This window comes from Borostomias antarcticus (assembly GCF_949987555.1).
Source record: "Borostomias antarcticus genome assembly, chromosome: 24".
NCBI classification, from domain to species: Eukaryota; Metazoa; Chordata; class Actinopteri; order Stomiiformes; family Stomiidae; genus Borostomias; species Borostomias antarcticus.
The window spans coordinates 7321163-7340687 of NC_140257.1; the positions used below are offsets into that span (position 1 = coordinate 7321163).

Below are 19525 nucleotides of genomic sequence, written 5' to 3' on the forward strand. Positions count from 1 at the left end.
TGTATATATACAACTATATATAGTTGTGTAACTTATGTCTTCTGTTATTATCTATAATGGCTGATTGAAAGAATTACACAAGTACACAAGTATGTTCAGATGTGTTCATACATGACCATCTCTTATAAACACCACTATCAGGTACACCACCAAAAAGCTTAGTCTTCAATGGTGCAAAGTGTGCTATATTTGAGTGAGTTTAACCATTTCAACTCGATTACACCACCAAAATGCATTAATGGGCGGAACCCTGTGCTCTCTGAGCACCCTTTCTAGTTGTTGTTCTTTGTTTTGTGCTGTTTTCTTATGCAGTGTTGTCCTTTGAATCTCTGTCTAATTGGTGCTTTGTATAATAGTGAAAATCAATACAATTCTTAAAGCAATACATAGCGTTTTCTCAGAACTGTGCCCCCACAGGCTCTGTGAGTAAGTGCACTGTCTTACTGTTGTAACGTTATCAGATTGTCTTTTTCTTTTTCTGGCTTCCTCTGTGATGTTTCGCTTCGGTTTTCTCACCTTCGCCATGATATCATTGAGCTAAAAAACGCATGATATCCATAGACACCAGAATAGTTAGCTATTACAACGTTGCACATGTACACTTCGACTGAATGCTGCGTCCCGGTGGCGTGAGTTTTAAAAGGTAATAAATGTTAATTTATTATCTTTCTGAGTAGACTGTTTGGACGATTCAGTTTTTAGTGAACCTAATTGGAGAATTAGCACCAGACATGTTTGTAAAGGTCCAAATATCGCGATGTATTGCTTTAATAACAAAAAAAGAAAGGCTTAATCTCTGTGTTCAGTACAACCTCTCAATTCCATGGCTATCAACAATGAAAATGCTGATCATTATTATACAAGTTGGACAGATACAGTATGTTTAAAATGCAGCAGCAGTACCATCTTTATTCCAGGCCCCCAGGATTCAAAATCTAAAGTGAAGCCCTATTGAACCACGCCATCTTTGAGAAAAACACGTTCTTGTAGTCCACAAACAGATTGCTCTCCCCGCTCTGAGTTAGCGATGCAAAGCGGCTTGCTTATTAATCTACTTTCGTCAAATATATCCGTTGGAAAGCATATTTTTTTATCCAGGCATCTTAGTTTTAACAGTATAATTGTGACTGAACACTGCTAGTAGGTGGTATTCATTCTTTTTCGAGCGCGGTGGGTTAGCCGCTAACGTCATGCCGCAGCGAGAAATCCTGTCTCTGGGTGGACAGCTGTTCAACTCGCCTGGGACCGGTCACAATCAGTCACAATTATACTGTCGTCCTGACATGTTGGGAGCCGATTTCTCTAATACCTCCATGTTTCTCAGATTAGGCCTAATGAGCCCGCATCACCTCCTCATGACTCCAGACCAGAGTCGAAAATGCAGCCCCACCAAACCGAAGCAGCTTGACAGTTTAGAAAGCATTCTGTTGGCTTGGTTTATATCCACCTTCAGTCTTTGCAAAACCTTTGGTGATTTATTGATCAACTGTTTCCAGGGGTGTATTCTGTGTTTGTAGTTGAAAGTTGAAAAGAGCTGCTTTTAGTTGCTGTAGGTGTTTCATGAAGCAATAAAGAAGCTGCAGTAAAGTTGAGTGACCCCATGTCTTCGTTTACACTAGCTGTTCTTGTAACAAATCCACAAATTCATTAACTGCATTCTTGCTTACTTTATTTCAGAAAACATTCACCATGAAACTCATATTTTATCAGCCATAGTAATGTGTGACAGGCTCTTGTCATGTTTATTCAGCTTCCTTTGCCTGAGAGAAGGAAAGAAAAAAACAAAGAGGGTATTAGTTATCAGCTTCTTTTTGCAGAAAAGGTCCAGACAAAATATGCATTTTTGTAAACTATAACATGAAGTAGTGGTTCCAGTAGGACATGATTCAAGTTTAGCCAACAGCAAACGACCCCTTACCTTTCCAGAGTCACGGCTCTTGACTCTGAGCTTGTTGACCTGAGTCTCAGCGATGTCAGCACGCTCCTCAGCCTCCTCCAGCTCATGCTGAACTTTCCTGAACTTGGACATGTGGCCGTTGGCTTGCTCCTCCTGGGAGATATTGAGAGGAAAACATCAGCATCCCAAAATGCAGTAGTTGCAGAATGACGATCAAGTTGTGTATCTTAGCAAATTTGCATTCTATTCTACTTGGTAGTAAGGTCAAATGCCTATTGTTTCATTCTAAATGATAATGGCTTAATTTGAGGGTGGACTTAAACTTTTGTGACTTCTGCACTTTTTCCTTTATAAAGGGCAAACTCAATCAAGCTCAAGGTATTTTGACATGAATGTAGCTCCTAGTTAAAGGTTTCAATGGAACTCAAAAAGATTTTGATTTCAGGTTAAACCTGCAATGCAGTTTGAACTCTTTAGTGTATGACTTACAGCCTCCTCAGCCTGTCGCTTGTAGGCCTTCACTTTAAGCTGCAGCTTGTCCACAAGGTCCTGAAGTCTGGCCATGTTTTTCTTATCCTCCTCAGTCTAAAGCAGATAGGAAATTAAGAAATTATAATATGTGTAAATAACATGTGTGTATACACATACACACACACACATTTATGCAAATATATATATACGGTATTATGTTCACATACATATATGATGTCTGTATAATGAGGAGTGTATTGGAGTGTGAGTTGTTACCTGGTATGTCAGCTCCTTGACTCTGCGCTCGTACTTGCGGACTCCCTTGATTGCGTCTGCACCTCTCCTCTGTTCAGCATCAATCTCTCCCTCCAGCTCACGCACCTGCATGGAGAACATGAGCTCATTGAGAAGATTTTATCAATTACATGCCATAAAAACATTTTACCCCATTCAAGGCAACTCAGGTAATTCTACCACTGCTATTAACTCACCCTGCTCTCCAGTTTCTGGAGCTGCTTCTTGCCACCCTTCATGGCCAGGTTCTCAGCCTCATCCAGACGGTGCTGAAGGTCCTTGACTGTCACCTCAAGATTCTTCTTCATCCTCTCAAGGTGAGAGCTGGTGTCCTGCTCCTTCTTCAGCTCTTCAGCCATCATGGCTGCCTGCCACCACAGAACACAGCTTGGGTGAGGTGGAGAAGTACTGCTAGGTAAGTCAGCATAGCTGTTATGGGTGGTAAAAGTTGATTGGTTAGCAAACAGTACAGTGTGATGAGGGTGAAAGATGCATACAGATTAAACTTATCCAGACTCACATCAGTGATGGCCTTCTTAGCCTTCTCCTCAGCATTCCTGGCCTCCTGGACGGTGTCATCCACCTCTCCTTGCACCTGCACCAGGTCACCCTCAAGCTTCTTCTTGCTGTTCAACAGGCTGGTGTTCTGGAAGGATTAAACAATGATACGTTTAAAAATAACTTCCATTATGAATGTTCCATGGCTTTATCTCTGTCTGTGTGTTAGCACCTGGGAATGCAGCAGTCCCACTCTTTCACTGGCGTCCACCAGCTCCTGCTCAGCCACTTTGCGGCCTCTCTCTGTCTGCTCAAGAGCCGCTCTCAGCTCCTCAATCTCAGCCACCATCAGACCGTTTCTGCGGTCCACCATGGCTGCCTGCTCCTTCATGTCCTCTGCAGCACGGACAGCATCGTCCAGGTGCAACTGGGCATCCTAGAAACACAGATATGACATATTATTTACTACACATAATCTAAGTTGTCTAGTACTCTAGCAGCTTTGTCTGTATATGTGTGTGTCAGTGGGAAGAAAAAAAACAAGATCAGAATGTATAACAGCAATGTTAATTCAGTTCTGCTGTACGGCTCAGAAAGCTGGCGAGTTGTTGAGAATGACATGAAGAAGATCAATGCATTCCACAATGGATGTCTCCGTAGGAAATCTCCGTTGCATCTTCTGGCCGGAAAGGATTTACACAATGAGGACCTGTGTAAAAATACAAACTGTCGCAGTGTAGTGCTGGAAATTAAACAGTGCCGGCTCCAATGGCTAGGACATGTCCTCAGAATGGACCAGGACTGTATTCCCACTGTATTCCCAAAGTAGCCTTGAGATAGAACCTGGAAAGAGGAAACAAGGGAGGCCAAAAACAACTTGTCGAAGAACTGTGACCTCTGAAATGAAAATGGCTAACCTAACTTGGGGCGAGGCACAAAGTGCTGCACAGGACAGAACCAGATAGAAGCAGATTGTTGCATCCTTATGTTCCTGAAGGAACAAAAAGGATTAAGTATGTAATGGGAAAACATGTTTGGAGAGGTGTGGCCACAGCTGGTTCAACGTGTGCATGCATGCACAAGATCCAATCGTCAACAATGGGCATTCTTCTATGGCCGTATGGGAATGTGGGCGTACCCAGACCCACAAACGTTGAAGAAGACTGAATTTACCCTGGCACATGGAATTTTACTCATGACTAGCTTGTTGCTAGCTCATATCAGGCTCATAGTGCAGACGTTACATACTGTAGCTTTAAATCTAGGATATGATCCAATCTAGGCCAGCATTACTGGACTGAAAGCGGTTTTATTTTCTTCTCTGCAGTGTAATCATTATTATAAAGATTCTCAGTACCTTGAGCTGTCCCTGCACATTCCTCAGCTGCTTCTGGGCCTCTGCTGCTTGGCGGTTAGCGTGGCTCAGCTGGACCTCCATCTCGTTCAGGTCTCCCTCCATCTTCTTCTTCACTCTCAGGGCGTCGTTCCTGCTGCGAACCTCAGAATCCAGGGTGCTCTGCATGGACTCAATCACCCTCTGGCTGTTTCTCTTGATCTGTTCCATTTCCTCATCCTTCTCTGCCAGCTTCCTGTCCACCTCACCCTTGATCTGGTTCAGCTCCAGCTGCACACGCAGAATCTTGGACTCCTCGTGCTCCAGTGTTCCCTGAATAAATGGAAGTAATCAGTTTGTTATATAAGAACTGTGACGATATTCATTATTTCCAAATGAAACTGTATTCTACTTTTCTAATTTTAGTTGTACCTCAGCCTCCTCCAACGCAGTCTGGATCTCAGCCTTCTCTGTCTCCACTGTCTTTTTGGCCTTCTCCAGTTCATGGATGCTCTTGCCAGTCTCTCCGATCTGCTCAGTCAGGTCAGAGATCTCCTCTGTGATTTGAAACAGAAACATTTTACATGAACATAACTAATCCACAGCACAATTGAGTCATTAAATGAGAAACAGTTCCTTCCACTACTTCGGGTTGTTCTGTGGAAAATACTCTACTAAAAGCATCATGCACTGCATTTAGCTCACGTTGCAAGTTCTTGTTCTCTCTCTTCAGAGTCTCCAGCTGGTCAAGAGCCTCCTCGTAGGAGTTCTTCATCTTGAAGAGTTCTGTGCTGAGAGAACGAGCCTCCTTCTGAGCTCCCTCCAGCTCAGCCTGACCCTCCTCAAACTTCTGCTTCCACTCTGCCAGAACCTACAGTAGGAGGAAGCACATGCGAAAGCAGCCTTTAACACTAATTGCATTTAGAAAATGATAATGACTACATTTGCCATTGAGGTCGTTATGAACCAACAGCACAATAGTAGAATGTGTTAAAATCGCTCTAAGCCCCTCAACCCTCCAATTGCGTGTTCAGGTTCCTTTCCATGCCATCTAGTAAAGCATGTGGACCAATGATTGCCAATAAACTATCATTTCACCTTATTGAAACTTAGTTGTGGTATAATCTTTTTCACCTTGTCAAAGTTCCTCTGCTTCTTGTCCAGGTTGGCGGCCAATGCGTTGGCCCTCTCAACGTCAATCATGAGGTCTTCCACCTCTCCCTGCAGCCTCTGCTTGGTCTTCTCCAGAGAGGCACACTTGGAGTTGGTGGCCTCGATGGTCTCCTCAGCCTCCTGGAGACGCTGAGCCAGCTTCTTCCTGTTTGGGACAAAAGAGGCTTTGTGAAGGTGCTCTGTCCTGATCGAAAGTTTATAAGTTCCATAAGTAGCTTTACATCGCGATTCTTCTTAGCAATCTACTTCGCCAACGGGAACGGCATACAATGTCTCTTGGGGAAGGCCTTCTGGTTCCTTTGACTTACTTGGCCTCCTCCAGCTCCTCTGTCCTCTGGATGGCATCGGTCTCATACTTGGATCTCCACTGAGCCACCTCAGAGTTAGCCTTGGACATGCCGCGTTGCAGCTCTGCCTTGGCCTCCTGCTCCTCCTCAAACTGCTCCCTCAGCAGGTCACAGTCATGGCGAGCAGATTGGACACCATGGGCCAGAGCGTTCTTAGCCTGGGAGGAGAAGAAAACAAGAGATTGTTCTAGTTCTATTTACTGAAAACTACATAAATGTATACTTTCAAGTTCATATTTCATTGAGCCATCAGAAACTACATGAAATAAGTTGCATACATATAGAATAAAAGCATGACAAACTAAACAAGACACTACAAAAAAGAAGAAGGACTCAATAAGAGAGAAACAGTGTGTAATAGTCACAGTAAGTCACTGACATAGTTGGTGAACCTGACTCCATAGTTCAACTTGTTTTAGAGCCTCACCTTGACCTCCTCCTCAACAAGCCTCTTGAGCTCCTCAATCTGCTGGGTGTAGGCCTGCTTGCCTCTGGTCAACTGGGACACCAAGGCTTCCTTCTCCTCCAGCTGGCGTCCAAACTCACCTGCAGGGAATGAATGGAGCTCTCATCAGGCAAAGAACATCACAGACATTTTCTATATTGATGCTTTTCCCCCTCTCATACATTAAACTGAATCATGTGGTCCATGCATCTGTATATGGATTTTATGAATCATCAAAGGTCTATTATAATTTATATGTGTTATTTATAACATTATCTCTTTTAAAAATGGTTGTAAGGTGCACTTTTATACCGACAATACAGTGCTAAACTCAGCTACCTGGTCAATGGAAGGAGAATTGTTTATTTTGCAGACAGCCTTTGACTTCATTCAGGGCTCACTCCTGGAGCTTAATCTGGTTTTAAATGCAGCTAAAACTAAATATATAGCATGTTCTAGTTAACGCTCCTTTAAGGAAAGTAATTCTATTATCTGCTATTATTATCTATTATAATGTATTGACGAAAAACTTTTCAAATGCATGTTGACAAAATAACAAAAAAGCTGAGAGTGAAACTTGGGTTCTTGTATAGAAACATCCAAGTATCTTGTGTGACAATTAAGGAAACTTTTAGTAAAATTAACGTTCCTGTCAGTTCTAGACTATGAGCTTGACATGGTTTACCACTCAGCACTTAGTTTTATTACAGGTAATTATTTTAGAACACACCATTGTCACCTGTATCAGTCAGCGGGGTGGCCATCCTTGTCCGCTAGGATAATGCATCATTTGTACCTGTATGTTTACAAAGCGATCTTACAAAAACTACCTAATTACCTGACATCACTCATCACATGGTGCTCTGGACATTACCAGACAAGGTCCCAGGACTGGTTGGTTCTTGAGGTCCCTCAAGTCAAAACTGAGCTAGGGAAGACTGCTTTTAGATACTGGACTCCCAGAGCATGGAATGAGCTGCAAGACACTCTTACTAGATACAATACCTCTCAATGGGTGATTGTAAACAAATGATGAATAAAACTGGATTAGATACTTGTTTGTTTTAATTAAATTATACATGTTTTATCTCTATGCATTGTTTATTGTTTTTATGAGTGTACTTGTTCTGCTTTTTTTTGATTGTATTGTGTGTTTTTGTGACTGTTCACTGATTGTTGTAACTAGGGCAACATTGTGAATGAGACCCCTGGTCTCAATGTGTTTCCTCTGGCTAAATAAAGGTTTGAATTGAAAATTGGTAATGAGATGCAATGCATCTTTGTTCTTGATTTATTCATTTTACCGTTCTCAGTCAGGAGTCTGGCTCTCTGTGCGCTGATGTCAGTGTTCTGGCGAAGATTCTCATCATTCTTAGTCTTGATCTCGCTGAGCTGATCCTCAAGGGTGCGCGCCATCTTCTCTAGATTGCCCTGTGGGTCAAACACCATGTTTACAGACATGGTAAAGGGTTATGCTTTAATTACACTGTCACTTTCGTTTTACATGAATTAATGTATTTTTCTGAGGAGAAAGAGGACAGTGATTCCCTACCATGTATTTGGAATACACACATACTGTATTTGATTGAGTGAGTCTGGTTTGCATTGATAATAATCAGTTGAGCTACAATGACATTAGCTTTTCGCAAGCCTCCTTTGGCACCCTACTATTCTCTTCTATGTGGGAGAACACTGCAGATTTGCCTATACTGCTTGGTGCAGAGACTGCATGTAATATATCAAAATATTGAATTATGACTGACCTTAGCCTTGGCAACTGCTTCCATGTTGGAAGAGAGGTCATCAATCTCCATCTTGTACTCGCTCTTCTCTTTCTCCAGCTTCTGCTTGACGCGCTGCAGGTTGTCGATCTGCTCACCCAGCTCTGCCACACTGTCAGCCTGCTTCTTCCTCAGGGCAGAAGCCGTGGCCTCGTGTTGCAGGGTGGACTCCTCCAGATCACGTCTCAGTTTCTGGAACTCAGCCTCACGCTTCTTGTTCATCTCAATCTGAGAAGCAGTGGCCCCTCCTGCTTCCTCCAGCCTCTCGCTGATCTCCTCAAGTTCCCTGGACAGATCAGCCCTCTGCTTCTCCACCTTGGCCCTGGCAGCACGCTCAGCCTCGATCTCCTCCTCCAGCTCCTCAATACGAGCCTAAAGTAGAGATTAAATACTCTTAAGTACTCTTCTAACGAATCATGGCTGCCAAAGAAATTCCTTTAACTCTTTAATTCTGGTCTTCAGTAGGAGACGGGGGGCAAATAAGGGTGAAGTCAACCCAAAGTCAAACCGGCTGAACGTCTCAGAAGCAAGGACAGCGCTATCAAATGTAGGATTATTTTTTCTGGAATCATAATGATCATGACTGTAATAGGGCTCAGTAACTACACGGTACCTGAAGTTCCTTGATCTTCTTCTGCAGCTGGGCTCCCAGAGACTGCTCATCCTCAATCTTGCTAAGGAGCTGGCTGGTCTCAAAGTCCTTCCTATGGAGCACAAAGGAATCAATGACAAACATTTAGTTACTGTGTTATTGTGAGGGCGGAGGGCTGTGTCCTGGGTGATATAATTTCTGACAACATTTAATAAGGGCCAAGGGACAAAAAGTATCATCACAATAGGGCAGCTTGTCCAAGAACATGACCAAATTGACTGTTGCAGTACATTTATATTGGTTGCACACATTTACAATTTTGGAGTTTTGTAATTCAAAACTAAAACCACTTTCATTGTAATGATGGTTGGAATTCAAGTTAATTCAATCAGTCACAAATATCTCAAATGATCTCTGAAAAGTATTTGTACTTACTTCTTGATCTTCTCATCAGACTGCTGCTTGTCATTCTCCAGGTCCATGATGGTTTCCTGGGCCAGTTTCAGGTCTCCCTCCAGCTTTCTCTTGCCTCTCTCCAGGTCCATACGGAGCTTCTTCTCTTGCTCCAGAGAACCTTCCAGCTGGAGACATTTTTTTTTTGATTTTCACTCACCTTTGGTGATAACAGGTTCATATTGATAACAATCATGAGGATAACAATAAGCGATTCATGAAGAGGCATAGTTAGAACTGCCCCTAATGTTCAAGACATCCTCTAAGATGACTCACGTCGTCGACTTGCTGTTCCAGCTTGGTCTTGGCCTTGGTTAGAGTGTTGACTTTGTCCTCCTCTGCCTGCAGGTCATCCAGTGTCTGCTGGTGGGCCTCTTGCAGGGCTTTCTTCTCCTTGGTCAACTTGGCAACGCTCTCGTCTTGGGCGGCCATCTCCTCTGTCAGGTTTTTAACCTGGACAAGACAAGAACGAAAGGAGATGATGGTCAGTTAATGATTTGGGAATAGAAGAGATTAACTTCATTACTGTTTGGCTGTGTTTTTGAACAAACTACTGCTTTGCTATTGAAAAGATGTTGACATGGTGAAACCTTGTTCTCAGTGGCGTGTTTCTCCTTCTCCACTTTGGCCAAGGTAAGCTCCAGATCGTCAATGTCCTTCTTCAGCTCAGAGCACTCATCCTCCAGTTTCCTCTTCTTGGCCGTCAGCTCTGCGTTCATCTCCTCTTCATCCTCCAGCCTCTCGGTTGTCTCTTTGAGTTTGGCCTCCAGCTGGATCTTGTTCTTGATCAGACCCTCGCATCTCTCCTCAGCATCGTTCAGATTATCTGCTTCCTGGGAGGCAAACACAGTGGAGAAAAGATCAGTGTTCAATTCTGTTCGATATTGGTGGTTATTTTTGAATGCATGTGCTTGTGTACTGTAGCTCACTCACAGATGCAACTGCAAGAGCCAGATCGTTCTTCTCCTGCAGCATGGACACCATTTTCTCCTCCAGCTCCTTCTTGCGAGCTTCAGACTTGGTGAGGGCGACTTTGCATTTCTCATAATCCTCCTTCATGTTGGCCAGCTCCTTCTCTGTCTCAGCACTCTGCAGAAGAGGCTTGATCTTGTAGTACACCTTCATCCATGGCCAGTGCTTAACATTCATGAATGAGCGGATATTGTACTGGATGGAGTAGACGGACTCTCTGATCACAAGAAAGAGCGGCATAGTGAATGTTAAGGTCAATACACATTGGATCTGATGTGATGAATGCAATCTATCCTCTGATACCGGTATGTTTATATAATGTATCTTTAGATATGTAAAATATTTCCATCAAAATTACCATTAAAGTTAAAATCATAACACCCGGGATGATATTTTGGTAATTCAAAACATTGTAATATTGTAGTACAACATATTTTCTGTTGGCATAAGTAGCAGTAGGATTACTTTATTGATCCCTGAGGAGAGAATTTGCACAAATAATTTGAGGTTTGTGGTAAAACAAAGGTTAAAAAGACATTATAAGCTCACTCTCACCTCCTCTCCGTCATCTTCACAAACTCCCTCCTCATCAGGTAACCGCGGGCGAGAGCCTGTGTCATGGTTACCAGAGCAGCAAGCTTCTCATCTCTCATCTCCTCAAGGACACCCAGCAGACCAGCTTTGAAGAACACCTGAGGCACAGGTAGAATACACAGATGAAGTAAACAAGGTGAAAGTAGGACACAAAGTTGAGTTTAATTTGATTGAATGGGTGAAATGCTATTTTGTTGGGTGTTTGTTGTTGCTCGTATTTCGTAGCCTGAATATGTGCTATCTTACCTTGGTGTGTCCAAACTTGTAGTCCTCATGATTCACATCAATTGACCCAAGCAGCTTCTCAGAAGCCTTCTTGTTGTCAATGAACTGGCCTTCGGGGATGACACTGGCATTCAATACTTTGTATCTGTGTAGAGAGAAATATTGAATATTGATTAGTTTGGTTTTAAATGTTAAGGATGAAAAGGTGTTTGTGGGAGTGCATACATGTACAGTATGTTTGTGTGTGTATTCATGTGCAAATGTGCATGTGCCTTTCTACATTAACTTTGTGTTTTTGTATGTGTTAGTGCACAAACGTTTGTGTGTGTATCTGTACCTTTGCTTGAAGTCAGCATAGATGATTCTGCTGGGGAAGCCCTTTCTGCAGATCCTAATACCCTCCAGCACACCGTTACACCTCAGCTGGTGGATAACCAGGAAGTTCTCCATCAGACCTGGAAACAAAAGATAATGATGATTTTTCGTCTTTTAGAAATTAAGATGTCATTTAAATGTCAATTAAGAAGTAAAATAATTTGTAAAATGTGATGTTGTTATACCTGGAGTCTTAGACTCATTGGGGATCAGGCAACGCACAAAATGAGGGTGGGTGCTCCTCAAGTTGGTCATGAGCTTGCCCAAGTTCTCCTGTAAGGGTGTTCCAAATGACAGTTTTCTCAGATACCATTGATGATGGAGTTGACGAGCTAGATTGCAACTAGACCTAATTAGCTGATTAGTTGATTCTGTAAATACATTTCAATATAAAGTATGGAAAGATTAGTAGCTTGTTATAAATAACCATTAGACAAAATCATGGCATAAAACATCACAAATGTACCTTGAAATTAGATAGAAAAGTTCACTCACTCTGAACTGAGAGGACACAGTCTGCATGGAACCTCCCTTCTTCTTGCCTCCTTTCTTTGAAGTGTCTATGAGTATCATGAGTTAGAGAATAATACATGATAATGTGATACAATATTTATATTTAAGTACTGTTAAGTTTCCTTTTAATTCACAAACAATCAATTAAATGTGTATAATGTATTAACTTATTTAAAAACATATTCTGTGTTTTTCAACAAGTTCCTATACACAAATATTTTCACTCTGAACACTTGAATCGTCTATCTCACTTACTTCAAAGTGACCGTTAGAGGGAAAAGGGTTCTTATATCCATTTTGCTTTGAGGGGATTGAACATGTACAAACCTTCAGGTGGAGCAGCAACGTAGATAACGGTCATCACTTTTACTGAGGACTTCTGGTACAGCTGAAGCACAGAGTCGTTCAGGGGGTCCTTGTTCTTGTCCAGCCAGCCACAGATGTTGTAGTCCACTGTACCTGCGTAGTGGACCAGGGAGAAGTGGGCCTCGACTTTGCCCTTTCCAGGTTTAGGCTTCTCAAAGGCCTTGTTCTTGCCAAGATGCTGATCGTACAGCTTGTTCTTGAAGGTCGTGTCTGAAGCCTTGGGGAACATGCACTCCTCTTCAAGGATGGAGAAAATGCCCATTGGCTGTGTAGGAAACACATTTTGATCAGACAAATGTCTGTTTACATACAACAAACTAGTGCCTTGTCCAAATGTGTCTGATATTTATGTATACATTATAGAATTGTATTACCAATATGATAATGTCTGTGATTATTATGATACTATTCAGTTGCCTCAAATGTACCCACTATACTTGCAAAGCCAAAAACATGTAGTGTTATAGTTTTCACCTTCTCAATAAGCTCAATGCAGGCAGCCAAGTCCATGCCAAAGTCAATGAATGCCCAGATGATGCCCTCCTTCTTGTACTCCTCTTGCTCCAGGACGAACATGGTGTGGTTGAAGAACTGTTGCAGTTTCTCATTGGTGAAGTTGATGCACAGCTGCTCCATGCTGTTGTACTGTAGATGCACAGTTTGAGAGATCATCTTTGTTTAGATACCCTCCATGTATTGATTCTTTATCTTGACTTAATTTACTCTTAATTAATTAGGGTAGATCACACTTTCTGTATTCATGTATAACAAAAAAAAAGAAGAAGAAGCGCAAATTGTTCACTTATGAGTTCATTAATAATAAGACAGGATTTATTTTACCAAATATGGTCAAAAGCCTGAACAATCCCATAGCAATACCAAACTCACGTCAAAGATCTCAAAACCGGCAATGTCGAGCACGCCGATGTAGAAGTTCCTTGCTTGCTTGGTGTCCAACATCAAGTTGATGCGGATGACCATCCACAAGAACATCCTCTCATAGATGGACTTGGCCAGAGCGCTCACTGAATTATTCACCTGTGTAATGACAATGCCATGAGTTGGTTCCACTTTATTACACTAATGTACTTTATCTCATAGTCTGCTTTTTGCCTTGTATTGATTCTAGAACTATGGGAAAATTAAAAGGACCATTCCAGTTACTTTGTAACTGCATGTCTTGAGTATTTAAAGAAATAAGCAGTAAACTATTTTCTTTCAGCAAATGTGTACCTCCCCTTACCTGAGGCACTGTCTGACCCTTGGTCACATACTCATTGCCGACCTTCACTCTGGGGTAGCACAGGGCTTTCAGCAAGTCAGCTGAGTTCAGACCCAGAAGGTAGCAGATTTTATCAGCCACTAGAGAGAGAGAGGAGTAAATAGAGTTTGAGGAGGGACACAATGATCACAATTTACTTATTATCTCCACCCCAGCTACAGCGCATGGTGAGAGGTAATGTTTTCAGTGGCATTTGTGGGTGGGTGCTTGCTTGTGTTTCTTTATTTGTCTGTTAGCAGGATTATGCAAAAACTACTGGACCGATTTTCACGAAACTCGGTGGATGGGTGTAGTGTGGTCCAACATTTTTGAGCGGATCTGAATCATGGGGCGGGTCCACGAGCTGCCCAAACACGGCTGGCCATTCACCACCATTAATGTTTTGGACCAGGGTTAAAAAAAAACTGCTGGACCGACTATAATATTTTCTAGTTAAATATCGAAAGTAGAAAGAAAGAATTTGATAGAGATTTTTGAGGAACGTGGGACTTGAAGTGGGACTCACCCTCTGTGCCATCTGGCTCAGCCTGCTCCTCACGCTGCTTCTGCTTGAAGTGCATGTTGCCATGTTGCATGACAGCACCAGTCAGCTTGTAGATGCTCTGCTTGTCTTCAGTGGTGAAGCCCAAGATGTCAATAGCATCCTGGAGGAGGAAATTAATGTAAGATGTAAACAAGTAAGATCAACTCAAGTGTGCCAGGTGGAGGGACTTAATGACTGCATTTATGCTACGCCTTTTATTTTCAATTGTTGTATTGTACTTTCAGTGACTCACGTCTGTAGCGTCCAGCTCCACCGTGTCATCGATACTGGCCACAGTGATCTGACCCTGGCTGATCATGGGATAGTCATAGGGGTTGGTGGTGATGAGTGTCATTTCTGTGGAGAACCAAGAATGAAAATCAGCTTGTATAAAACTATAATGCAACTATAAGCACTGCTTGCTGAATATGTGCCAGAATACCATACCACTTTATTTGTAGAGCACATTTAAAAACAACAAAGTTGACCAAAGTGCTGTACAAGTCAAACAACAATAACACACAAAGAGCACATAATAAAACATACGCAGTATGTCACATGAAAAAGGACAAGTGTCTTAGGCTATTTCAGGAAAAAACGCCAAAGAATATAAGTGTGTTAAGAATGATCAGCTATTTGTGTGGTGATCAACCTGGATCGAAGCCTGACTTCATCAATGCTGCACCTTTCTACCTGCAACACCAGTGGATCTTAAACTCAAAACACCCTTTACTGCAGCAGCATATTGGTACACAGGGCTGTTCATCTCTGCACACTAGACAGTAATTAGCCTGCTCAGGTGTAACTCAAAGCTATTTTGCCAACATCCAGTACTGTAGCAAATTAGCCTGTTCAGATGTATTCCAAAGCTCTTACGCCAGTGTTTTTCCCACAGAAATGTGTTGTATCTCATTCCCCTCCTTCAGGGAACTGTAGTCATGCACTCTACCATCCGCTCAGAGCATCGCTACCTTGGGTTACAATAGACAATGTTATGATTATGAATAAATAATATAACAACTATATGCTGTACATTAGAATATCTATAGTATATGTGTGTATATATATATATATATATATTTATATATTCATATATATATATATATATATATATATTCATAAATATATACGTAAATATATATCAGTAAATATAGGGTATTGCAGACAAAGTTCTGCCGAGTATGACAGATCTGCTGATTGAGCATCAAGATCGAGGCTCTGCTTAGTGATTATTATTCAGTGTCTTTCATCTTCCATCTGATTTTACATGAACTATGGCACTCTATCCCTGTTTTTATGGTCATGTTAGGTCTATTTTTATGTGAAGCACTATTGCATATAATTTCTTTATTGCAAATAGATTTGAGCTGCATTTTTGTATGAAAGGTGCTATACAAACGTAATTATTAAAGTTTATTATTAGTATTAGTAGTAGTAGTAGTAGTAGTAGTAGTGGGCACTGGTTTTCTGCACTCTGCTTCATCTTACCAACAATCTCAGGCTTGTGGTTGGTCATCATCTGGTAGAAGATGTGGTAGCCTCTCTCATCGGGCAGCTGGAAGCTCACTCTGGACTTCTCCAGCAGATCTGGAGGGAGAGAGAGAGAGAGAGGGAAGGAGAGAGAGAGAGCGAGCAATTTGAATCTGAAGTAGGAAACCGATAGTCATAGTAATTTTTGTCTACATTTAGGCCAACAATCTGGTGTAATATCCTTGTGTATTTAGTGAAGAACTGAGAAGCAATCCAAGCCAACTTACAAGTTTCAATGTCAGCACTGGCCAGTTTGCCAGTATTTTGGAAGTGAATCCTGATGAATTTACCCTAATGTACAGCATGGGGAAATACCAGAGGGTCAGAAAATAAATACAATTGCCAGAATAGCACACAGTATTTACACTTTGATTTACAACATTTTGGCAATTACAGTACTGCTATGGTACTGCTGGTAGTATGCTGTACTATATCATCGTAACAGGGAATGTATTAGAAAGAGCATGTGCTATAATATATAACATTGTCCCCCCAAACTTACAAAGCGAGACGAATTGTCGTTCCTCACTGTCTTGGCATTACCATAAGCCTCCAGCAGAGGGTTAGCTGCAATGATCTGATCCTCAAGGGAACCCTGAGAGAAAAGAGCACGTTGGTCAGTTACATTGTAACTCAGTAGGCAGGACAAGAACAGCTGTGAACAGCATAACACGACCACAGTACTGAAACCTGGAACAGTCTAGCAGCCAGAAAATAACCCACAATGTTCCCTGAAGAAACAAATTACCTTTTGGTAGCTGTCTCTCTTTCATAACTGCAGGGCCACTGCCACCCCAGAAATTCTGAGGACTTGCCTTAATTTTGCCAGTCTCCTTCTTCTTTTCACCCCCAGATACAGCAATGGTGGCAAAGAACTGGATGACACGCTTAGTGTTGACAGTCTTTCCAGCACCGGATTCTCCACTGGTTTATGGAATAGAAAATTGGTGTATTTTAGTCTACATGTAGTACAAGTATTGGCAAATGTCTCAAGATAGGTAGTATCATAATTAAAGTGCAGTGAAACACTTGATTCTGACGACAAACTGGTAAGTTCTAACAAACTAATAATCAATTCTAAATTGCATGTTAAACTTACGTGATCAGGACAGACTGGTTCTCCCTGTCTGCAAGTAAAGAATGTTAGAGGTGTCAAGAATAGCATCATCATGAAGTACATTCATCATACCATTTATCAACCTCTCCTTCCATCCACCCATCCATCTATCCACCCATCCATCCATCATCCATCCATCTATTCACCTCCCCATCCATCAGCCCATTCATAAACCCATCCCTCCATACTGTATATCCATCCCTTCATCCATCCACACAACGATTGTTCGTACCAGTCAACATGTTCTGGAAGGCGTTGTCAGAGACAGAGAAGATGTGGGGTGGAGCCTCCATACGCTTCTTCCCTCTGTAGGCGTTGACCACTACCATGTCGTACACAGGGAGCCACTTGTAGGGGTTCACCGTGGCACAGAAGAGCCCAGAGTAGGTCTGCATCAGAAGCGATTGAGACAAGACATTAGACACATTATGGTGCATGCAGGGTCTACAGATATCAAAAGATATATAACAGGCAACATGCAGTATAGATATAAGAATGCAATTATGGGATATATTTGTGCAGGTGTATGTCTGTGTCTTTCTTACGTAGATCATCCATGCTGCATAACGCTCTTTGAGGTTATACAGGACAGAAGCTTCATTGAGGTAGGTCATCATGGCCATGTCCTCAATCTTGTCAAACTTAGGGGGGTTCATTTCAAAGATCTCCTCATCTTTGAAGGTTTTCGTCTTAAATTAAGAAATAAAGCCAAAACTAGTTTCAACTGAACGATTCACTAAACATGTTAATTCTGTACAATTGCAACCCAACTGAACACGTCAGTTTATAGACTTACCTCCTTAGACAGTTCCATTTCCACCTCAACCTTCCCAGCGTCCCTTTTGAGAATCTTTGCCTTGAGGTACAGCTCTACCTTGTCAGTCACAAAGCAGGCATTCTTAGCATCGAATGGCCTGCTCTGAGCCTCAATCCTCTCCTTCTCACCCTTACGAAGGTAGATGGCGGCTGGGCCGTACTGGGCCATCTCCGCGTCCGTACTCATGGTGGCGGTTTACTGGAAGAAAAAGAGAACGCATAAACATGAGAAAAATGATAAATATATTTGCCTTGAATGGTGCCCACTACAGATGAGTGTTATCACATCGACAATGATTATATGTTGGCTTTATAAATGGCATACAAAAGGCAGGCCAACTAATATGATTAAGTCAAATAAAAAAAATAAAAAAGATTGATAATATGATAATAACAAATCTTTTTTGTTGGATAAATCTCTCCAGTCAATTCATATAAATAGTTCGGAAAAGTTATTTCGGTAAATTATTTCTCCCCTTTAATAATACTACTTGGTAATTTTTTTTATAATGTTGGAAAGCCTGATTAGTCACCTTTACAACGACATGCAACTTGTAAGGATTGTTCATTTGTGGAATGAGTAACACAGCTAAACGTGTGGGTAGGGGCCCCCAAAAATCCCCTGCAATATTCTTATGCGTATGGATTCTCCACACGCTACTGAGGTCCCTGAAAGTGTAAAATGAATTAAGTGTAAAAATGGCCAATATGTGTTGTTTCTTCCTTATTACTGTGGGAGAGTGCAAATCCAATCCACCAAGCAACTCAAAACAAGAGTGAATACCAACAGAAGAATATTGCAGGGGATTTTGGCACTTTTTTGGGTGCTACCCACACGTTTAGCTATGTTGCTCATTCCACGAATGCATGATCCTTACAAGTTGTACCTCATTGTAAAGGTGACTAATCAGTCTTTCCAACAAAATAAAATACAATACCAATTGGTTTTTTTAAAGGGGAGAATTAATCGAGCAAAATAGCTTTTCCGAACTATTTTTGAGGAGTTTAGTTCAGATAAAATCCTGTCCTTTAACTTTAAATTGTCTGCACTAGTATGTTGCATTACAACATCTCACCTTGTCTTCCCCTCCCAGATGAAACAGTACCTTAGTGGACACTGGAAAATATTTTGATGTTGTGAGTAAACACACGACTTAACACAAAAATGAAAAACACAACTTAAATTACATACATAATTCAAATGAAAATCAATTTTCACAGACAGGGCTTAGATTAAGCCAGGAGTAGACCTTCATGTGGACCAGTTAAACTAAGACATTTAAGGAGCTTGCATGCATGTGGCATAACTTTGGCTTAGTTAGTCGGAGACTATGGAGTCCAGGAGTGGTAGGTAAGTAAGCCTGAATGAGAACACAGAACAGGCTGTTGGTCTAATGGTGCTCATAAGAACCCTGAATGGAATAGAAAACACCATTCCTGTTGTGTATCGTTATACAAAACAAAGTATAGAACAAACGTTTGTATTATTATACAAAAGCGGTCTCTTAAGTAATTAAGTACTCGTCTGGCTGTAGTGCACATCAGTCTGCATTTAGATATTCCAAATAGTCCATGCTCCGTCACAAACATTCCTAAGCAGAAGTTAAACCTGCCTCTTTGAAGGATTAATTTAAGCTTCAATTTAGTCCTAGAACAACTCCAATCCTCCTTCAATCGGCTTTGTTTGATGTAGAACAGCATAAACCTACTACCATTTTAAGATACTGTAAATCTATAGTCACTTTGAGTTAAGACTGCTCAAATGCTCATTTTAGTCTCGGACTAAAGATGTGTTCACATCATGGGGTACTCTTGAGTCTATTTGGATCTCCTAAATAGTCAAGAATATTATCGAAGAATTACCAGGTATAGGTATGAGCGTCATGATTCCAAAAGATAAAAAGTTAACATGCATTGTATACAGTATG

At 41.5% G+C, this 19525-nt stretch overlaps 1 protein-coding gene across 1 annotated transcript; it reads right to left on the minus strand.

Annotated features, from left to right (window-relative positions):
- Positions 1-1742: 1742 nt before the first annotated feature.
- On the minus strand, positions 1743-17784 carry LOC311325707 (myosin heavy chain, fast skeletal muscle-like; the record flags this gene model as incomplete). Its single annotated transcript, XM_084458447.1, has 39 exons — positions 1743-1760; positions 1919-2050; positions 2387-2482; positions 2645-2749; positions 2860-3030; positions 3183-3308; positions 3393-3596; positions 4518-4826; positions 4926-5050; positions 5199-5364; positions 5628-5811; positions 5975-6171; positions 6441-6559; positions 7763-7889; positions 8222-8611; positions 8853-8943; positions 9267-9412; positions 9561-9737; positions 9875-10117; positions 10218-10473; positions 10812-10948; positions 11097-11220; positions 11413-11530; positions 11636-11723; positions 11946-12010; positions 12291-12594; positions 12804-12974; positions 13218-13367; positions 13573-13691; positions 14117-14255; positions 14388-14491; positions 15623-15721; positions 15892-15955; positions 16167-16259; positions 16480-16588; positions 16764-16791; positions 17014-17170; positions 17327-17470; positions 17578-17784. 39 exons carry the CDS (start codon positions 17782-17784, stop codon positions 1743-1745), a joined length of 5802 nt encoding a protein of 1933 aa, XP_084314573.1.
- Positions 17785-19525: the final 1741 nt, after the last annotated feature.